At 49.5% G+C, this 8,491-nt stretch overlaps 1 protein-coding gene across 1 annotated transcript in view; it reads right to left on the bottom strand.

The window, feature by feature from the left end:
* Window positions 1-2,999: 2,999 nt before the first annotated feature.
* The window catches only part of LOC106818055 (SLIT-ROBO Rho GTPase-activating protein 1-like), a 6,314-nt gene continuing 822 nt past the window's right edge, over window positions 3,000-8,491 (bottom strand). The window contains exons 2-7 of the mRNA XM_014822774.1: window positions 8,124-8,220; window positions 7,587-7,708; window positions 6,626-6,703; window positions 5,006-5,108; window positions 3,745-3,879; window positions 3,000-3,031 (exon numbers count right to left, since the gene is read on the bottom strand). Coding sequence (XP_014678260.1) covers window positions 3,793-3,879; window positions 5,006-5,108; window positions 6,626-6,703; window positions 7,587-7,708; window positions 8,124-8,195 — 462 coding nt within the window. The 5' untranslated portion in view covers window positions 8,196-8,220 and the 3' untranslated portion in view covers window positions 3,000-3,031; window positions 3,745-3,792. The remainder of the gene's footprint in view (window positions 3,032-3,744; window positions 3,880-5,005; window positions 5,109-6,625; window positions 6,704-7,586; window positions 7,709-8,123; window positions 8,221-8,491) is intronic.

Genomic DNA, 8,491 nt, shown 5'->3' with positions numbered 1-8,491 from the left:
CAAAAATAAAGATTGTGCAATTTGTTATCTCTCCGGCACTGCCCCCCCCCCCTCACTCCACACACCACACCTGTGTCAAGCACAGACGATGCTTGCAGGGTCAGGGGAACACACCCACTAGCCTAGTATGTGGCCTTGGAGCATGCCTGAGCATAGTAAGAGTATGTGGGCTCAGGGGAACACACCCACTAGCCTAGTATGTGGCCTTAGAGCATGCCCGAGCATATTAAGATTGTGTGGGCTCAGGGGAACACACCCACTAGCCTAGTATGTAGGCTTAGAGCATGCCTGAGCATAGTAGGTGTGTATGGGCTCAGGGGAACACCCACTAGCCTAGTATGTAGGCTTAGAGCATGCCTGAGCATAGTAAGTGTGTNGTGTGCCTTGGTGGATGAAGGTCTAGATAGTTGGCTTGCGCGGGGTTGGGTGACTGGGGTGGGGTGGCAACCCTACAGTTGTACACCTAGGTGGTTAAAGGTCTATCACGTTGGCTTGGGCGGGGCTGCGTGACTGGGGTGGGGATGGCAATGCTACTAAGATGTGCCTAGATGGATGAAGGTCTAACACGTTGGCTTGGGCGGGGCTGCGTGACTGGGGTGGGGCAATGCTACAAGGGTGTGCCTAGATGGATGAAGGTCTATCTAGTTGGCTAGGGTGTTGTGCTGGGTGACTAGGGTAGGGCTAGGTGGTTGGAAGTTTATCGAGTTGGCTTGGGCTGGGCTGGGTGACTGGGGGTGGAGCTGGATGAGTAAGACAGGATAGGTGACCGAGGAGGGACTGATCGGGGTGGGCCTACGATATTCCCAATGTGATAAAAATATTTCCCCCCATGCAGTACACTACATGTGCAGCTAGTACACTATGTCCCTGGTTCTCTGATTGGTGGTTTTTCTGGGGGCGCAGTTTGCACACAGGACGTCCCTGCTTCTGATTGGTGGTTTCTCTCGGCACAAATTTCACACGATACACACCCCTGCTTCTGATTGGCAGTTTCTCTCGGCACAAATTTCACTCGATACACACCCCTGCTTCTGATTGGGGGTTTCTCTTGGGGCGGAGTCTACACGCTAGACGTCCCTGCTTTTCTGATTGGCGGTTTCTCTCGGCACAAAGTTCGCACCCCTCCTCTCTTCTCACAGCACTCTTCTCCTCTCTCTCTCTCTCTCGCAGGGAGAACCCCCTCCTCTCTTCTCACAGCACTCTTCTCAACCCTCTCTCTCTCTCGCAGGGAGAAGGCCGACGGGGAGAAGGCGCCCGCCGAGGCCGCTGCCGCCGCGCCGGGGGAGAAGCGTCGCAACCGCGGCAGCGGAGAGGAAGCCAGCGACGGAGGAGGTGCCGGAGGAGGAGGAGGAGGAAGCCTCGCCGGGTCCGTATCTGACCTCCCGCGACCCTACGCCATCGTCCAGATCGTCGGCGAGTCCGGCGACGCGCGGCGAGCGCCCCCTGGCGGCGGCGACGCTCGGCGAGCGCCCCCTGGCGGCGACGAGGCGGCGGAGGCGGAGCGACCGACGCAGGGTCGCGTGAAGGTCGTGAGCCGGTACAAGCCGATGCGCGCGCGCAAGGCTTCCAGCAAGGAGGACCTCGTCGGTGGCTCGCGAGGGGAGAAGCTAAACACAGGAGAACACCAGAAGCAGCAGCATCAACAAAAGCAGCAGCAGCAGCAGCAGGCCCCTCCCTCCAGCGCGACAGCAGCGGCGGCGGCGGGGAGGGGGAAGGGGGAGGCGCGCGGCGCGGCATGAGCCGCGAGGACCTGACGCGCGAATTCGACGAGGTCCTCGCCGTCGTCCAATCGGTGGCCGAGCTCGCTGCTACGCCGGTGCCCCCCCGCGGTCGCCCCGACCTCGTCATCGACCTCCCGACCTCCGACCCCCCCGCGCCGGCGACGACCTCGGCCGACACGTTCGCGAGCTCGAACCAATCGACGCTGAAGAAGAGCGGCAGCGGAACGTCGTCCGGCTCCGCGCTCAGCGTGCGTTCGGGTTCCGGATCAGCCCCGCCGACCCCCACCGACGTGTTCGCCGACGACGATGATGACGGCGACGGCGGCGGCGGCGGGGTCGCGATGGGGGTCACGGCGACGCGGCTGAGCACGCGCGACCTCGCGAGTCAGTTTGAGCGGCAGGCGGGGTCGCCGCGCGAGCGAACGCCCGAGGGGTTCGACGGGGATGGGTCGGCAATGAGACCGACGGTGCGGGTTAAGCCGGCAGTGCTGCGGAAGCCGCAGCTTTCGCCGGAGATGATCCGACGGTCGCCTTTCGCGGCGCGGCGCGCGCAGTTCGAGCAGACGCCGCCGCCGCCGGAGAAACCGCCAATCAGGACGAGCGACGTTTAGCGTTCTCCCTGCTAGAGAGAGAGGAGAAGAGTGCTGTGAGAAGAGAGAAGGGGGTTCTCCCTGCGAGAGAGGAGAAGAGTGCTGTGAGAAGAGGAGGGGAAAACCTCGTGTGACGTGGTGGCGAAAGTTTCCCATCTCATTGAAGTTCCCTGCTGCTCTTAAATCCGATTTTAAACGTAATGGGTAAAGTCTTTCCCTATAAATTCCACTCTGAGTGGTATTTTTAATCTATAACTGCCCTTCAATACAAATCCATTATCTATCAATCTAACACCTATCGACCAATGTGTTATAATAATAGCACCACACTGAATTGCATGAGCACATTAAATAATCGTGTAAACGAAAAAGAAAATGAGGGAAAAATGCAACAAGATATATAACTCCTCCTCACAAATCGACAGCTATCTACAATTGACACTATCAATCATGCTCACATCTATAACGATTTACACCACACCTTGTTAATTAACCCTGCACCCATCACTCACCTGTAACGATGTACATCACACCTTGTTAATTAACCCTGAACCCATCACTCACCTGTAACGATGTACATCACACCTTGTTAATTAACCCTGCACCCATCACTCACCTGTAATGATGTACATCCCACCTTGCTAATTAATCCTGAACCCATCACTCACCTGTAACGATGTACATCACACCTTGTTAATTAACCCTGCACCCATCACTCACCTGTAACGATNGAGAGAGAGAGGAGAGTGCTGTGAGAAGAGGACGGGGTTCTCCCCCGGGGAAAACCTCATGTGACGTGGTGGCGAAAGTTTCCCATCTCATTGAAGGTCCCCGCTGCCCTTAAATCCGATTTTAAACGTAATGGGTAAAGTCTTTCCCTTTAAATTCCACTCTGAGTGGTCTTTTTAATCTATAACTGCCCTTCAATACAAATCCATTATCTATCAATCTAACACCTATCAACCAATGTGTTATAATAATAGCACCACACTGAATTGCATGAGCACATTAAATAATCGTGTAAACGAAAAAGAAAATGAGGGAAAAATGCAACAAGATATATAACTCCTCCTTACAAATCGACAGCTATCTACAATTGACACTATCAATCACACACACATCTATAACGATGTACATCCCACCTTGCTAATTAACCCTGCACCCGTCACTCACCTGTAACGATGTACACCACACCTTGTTAATTAATCCTGCACCCATCACTCACCTGTAACGAAGTACATCCCACCTTGCTAATTAACCCTGCACCCATCACTCACCTGTAACGATGTACACCACACCTTGTTAATTAATCCTGAACCCATCACTCACCTGTAACAATGTACACCACACCTTGCTAATTAACCCTGCACCCATCACTCACCTGTAACGATGTACACCACACCTTGCTAATTAACCCTGCACCCATCACTCACCTGTAACGATGTACACCACACCTTGTTAATTAACCCTGCACCCATCACTCACCTGGTCTTCATGACAGCTATGTACTTGTCCGGCACTAGCCCAGCTTTACCCTCCAAACTGCCTTTCCACCAATCGGGTGACACCTGCACAGACCACGCCGATACATCAGTTGACGACAAATTAAACCAATATTTTATTTATACAAATATTAATACTTATTATATAATATTTATATTATTTATACCGTATAAATTCCAAATACCGAAAATTTTCTGATTTCAAAAGGCTCCAGCTATTCAAAAAACCACCCATTTCGCGCTTATTTCGATCGCAGACTTCCTTCGACAAACACACAACCTCAGTTTTGTTGCGAAACACACGAATCTACGATAGATTTCTCACGTCGTAACAGACTAACCGTCCAGCCAACTTTCGCAGGCAGTGAACGTGCATTAAAGTGATTACGTCAGCGTAAATAGTAAAGTAAAAAAAACATTTCCAATGTTTTACAAAATGTAAGTAATTCTGTTCACTTTTTATGGTTAAATTGCTGCATTATACTTCCTATTTTACTATATTGTTCGATGTAAACATACGCTCGTGACTCATACATAGCCCATAGCAAGCAATTAATGTCAGGTTCATAATATCAAATCGTCCAGGTTTTTTAGTTTTTTAACTAGTTGAGAATGGCAACGGACTACATTTAGTCCCGTTAGTACATACTTTTAATGTAAAAAATGGCAACAAATTTTTTATAAATATACACCATAGAAAATTCGTGACGTAGTCAATTTAACGAAAGGGTCTCAATTATTAGGATTTCTAGCGACGGAAAGGGTCCTTACTCCTTCCTTACTACGTGAGCACATCTGTCCATCACGATAGAGACCGAGCAACTGAGACCGAGAACACCCACAAGTGAACGTACCTGCAAGTGAACACCTGTGAGAGAACACCCACAAGTGAACGTACCTGCGAGTGAACACACCTGCGAGTGAACGCACCTGCGAGAGAACACCCACAAGTGAACGTACCTGCGAGTGAACACCTGTGAGAGAACACCCACAAGTGAACGTACCTGCGAGTGAACACACCCATAAGTGAACACCTGTGAGAGAACACCCACAAGTGAACACACCTGCAAGTGAACGTACCTGCGAGTGAACACACCTGTAAGTGAACACACCTGCGAGTGAACGTACCTGTGAGTGAACATACCTGTAAGTGAACACACCTGCGAGTGAACGTACCTGTGAGTGAACATACCTGTGAGTGAAGAGTGATGTTGGCACCTTTGCGGAAGGTTAGCTCGTGACTCGAACGACCTTCAAAGTCGTACTGAGCGACAGCGTCAAATACTTCAGACTCTGAGGGAACAAGATCGACGACACAATTGACATCTCCGCACGGAAAAACGATGACGCGCACACAAAGACGTTCTATTGTTTGCGACGCAGGTAGCAGCAGCGGGCGGCGCGCAATCTTCACAGTCTTACTCGAATCGATTATCAGCGTCGATGGGAAAGTTTTACGCGGAGTGATGAAGCGCGAATTTCAATGCATACACCCGTGGTAAACATATACTCATGCACTTTCCTGTAAACGGGGGACTGTAGCAAACCACACGCGTGACCGGTAATGACGTCTGCTTCTAATCGCGGCCCGCAGATGGCGCTAGCAGCATGCATGCCAAACGGAAACGGAAACGGATGACTTACTTCTCATACATCCTAACAGATAGGCCAGCCACGCTGCATGCATGAAACAGCAGAAAGTTCAGAATACAGCCGATATAGGGAATATATACACGGGAACTATATCGTCCGACTACAACCGTCACTCACGCACGAAGGGTCGTTGTCGTATCAGGTACTACATATATGTACCCGAGGTAGTCTTAGGTTGTTTAGTATTATGTTTATATTTTTATATGAGGTATGTTTAGGATTAGAGTTAGGGTTAGGATTAGGGTAGGGTAGTCTGGTACACTTTGTGTATACATATATGTACCTCGGGTACATATATGTAGTACCTGATACGACAACGACCCCTTCAGCGTCACTCGCTCTACGTCACTCAATCTACAGCTAGTGAACACATGCAGTAAAGATACCTGCACACTGCCCAGAGAGAAGACGACAAGTTCAAAGTCACCATCAGAACAACAAAAAATACTCATAAGATGTATCAGATGAAAGTTTCAGATTGCAGAATGGCAATGCGGAAGCTACTGCTCTAGTCGCCTGTTATTAGTTTTAACATTAGGAATTTTGCACAGGGGAGAGATAGTGATCCGCTAGAGGGCGCATTATGCGCTAACAACAACGGCTCTGATTGGCTAATTTTGTCTCTTGTTTATTTTATTGTTTATTATTTTTGGCTAATTTTGTTTTATTTTAGAATTAGGGATAGGGTTAGGATTAGGGTTAGGGTTAGGGTTAGGGCTAGGGTTAGGGTTAACTGATTTTTATATCCACAACTTCTGATCACTATCTCTCCCCTGAGACCTACTATAACATTAGTCACACAACATGAACTTTTTCTCGTATACCCGCACCTCTATACACTGCGTATGAGAAACTCATAACTCTACCATGGATCTGTCAATGGTCTACGAGAAAAAGTCAAGACTAATGTTAAGACTAATTTTGTTTCTGTCAACGGTCTACAAGAAAAAGTCAAGACTAATGTTAAGACTAATTTTGTTTCTGTCAACGGTCTACAAGAAAAAGTCAAGACTAATGTTTCAGAGACTAATTTTGTTTCTGTCACGGTGTCCCCCCCTCCCGCCTCCCCGCCGCTCTGCCGCCCCCCTCTCCCCGCCGCGAGGAGAGTGAGGCAAGCGAGCGTCGTTGTATGTGTATAGAGGGAGCCACTCGTACCTGGTCGTCGCTGTCCTTGTAGCCGTACTCCGAGCCGTCCTCAGAGAAATCGTCCTGTCCGGCGTCCGGCATGTCCGGCTGACTGCAAGGTCAAATAAAGGTGAAAGGTCAAGCAAAGGTCGGGATCGTCGACGAGCGAGCACTACATCGTCTAGAGAGGTGTCCCTTCTACAGAGGTGTCCCGTCTACAGATGTGTCCCTTATACGGAGGTGTCCCTACTACAGAGGTGTCCTTCTGACAGAGGGCATCCCTTCTACAGAGGTGTCTCCTTCCTACAGATGGTGTCTCCCTTCTAACAGAGGTGTCCCTTCTAAGCGGAGGTGCCCCTTCTACAGAGGCGTGTCCCATCTACGGAGGTGTTCCTTCTAGCAGAGGTGTTCCTTCTAGCAGAGTGTCCGCATCTACAAAGGTGTCCCAGCTAACAAAGGTGTCCCCTTCTACAAGGTGTCCGCTTCTACAGAGGTGGCCCCTTCTAGCAGAGGTGTTCCTTCTACGAGGTGGTCCCTTCTACAAGAGGTGCCACTTCTACAGAGGTGTCGCCATCTACGGAGGTGTCCCCCTTCTACCAGAGGGTCCTTCTAAAAGAGGCTCCCCATCTAACCGGAGTGTTCCTTCTACAGAGGTGTTCCCATCTACGAGACGTTCCTTCGTATGGAGGCATCCCTTCTACAGAGGTGTCCCTTCTACGGAGGCATCCCTTCTACAGAGGTGTCCCTTCTACGGAGGCATCCCTTCTACAGAGGTGTCCCTTCTACAGAGGTGTCGCTTCTACAGAGGTGACCCTTCTACAAATGTGACCCTTCTACAGAGGTGTCCCTTCTACAGAGGTGTCCCTTCTACAGAGGTGCCCCTTCTACGGAGCCGTTCCTTCTAAGGAGGTGTCCCTTCTACGTAGCTGCCCCTTCTACAGAGGTGTCCCTTATACGGAGGTGTCCCTTCTACGGAGGTGCCCGACCGTGCTCACATGTCCTCCTCGGGAGAGAGGATGTACTTCTCGTACACGGGACCTCCGTCGGCCGGGAACACGTCCTCCTGGTACATGATGATGTTTTTAATGAGCTCGTTAACGGCGTTCTGGTACTGAACCTGTGGCAGAAGAAGAGGCAGTCAATCTCGCCATCGCTAACGGCAACCCGTGACGTCGTCGAAGACAGATTCAGGATTCATTAACAGTTTGCGTTTGATCATTGATCATTAATGTCTTAATATTGAAGGTCTTAATACTGTCTTAATTAATATTGTTATTAATGTCTTAATACTGTCTTAATTAATATTGTTATTACTGTCTTAATACTGTCTTAATTAATATTGTTATTAATGTCTTAATATTGAAGGTCTTAATACTGTCTTAATTAATATTGTTATTAATGTCTTAATATTGAAGGTCTTAATACTGTCTTAATTAATATTGTTATTAATGTCTTAATATTGAAGGTCTTAATACTGTCTTAATTAATATTGTTATTAATGTCTTAATATTGTAGGTCTGTAATGGGCTAACCTGGTCTTTGTCTTCCGGTATCGGTAGTAGAGTTGGTCCGAAGCAGATTGCCAGGTTGTATGGATCCATCATATTCTCATCACTGAACTCAGACAAGCTGTGGAAGATGGAGGAATAACAGTAACTAAGCACGCATATGCACGCACGCATACGCACGCACGCACCCACACACGCAAGCACGCACACATACGCACGCACGCATACGCACGCATGAAGGCGCTCACGCAAACACGCACGCACGTAGACACGCACGCACGCACGGACGCACGCACGCACACACACACACACACACACACACACACACACACGCACACACACTAGTACATCTAACACATGGCGCGAGGACGGATGGACACTCACTGGTTGAG

This window comes from Priapulus caudatus, unplaced genomic scaffold (assembly GCF_000485595.1).
Source record: "Priapulus caudatus unplaced genomic scaffold, Priapulus_caudatus-5.0.1 Scaffold1999, whole genome shotgun sequence".
Lineage (NCBI taxonomy): Eukaryota > Metazoa > Priapulida > Priapulimorpha > Priapulimorphida > Priapulidae > Priapulus > Priapulus caudatus.
The sequence above is the reverse complement of the archived record's forward strand: the minus strand, read 5'-3'. Positions and strand labels throughout refer to the sequence as shown.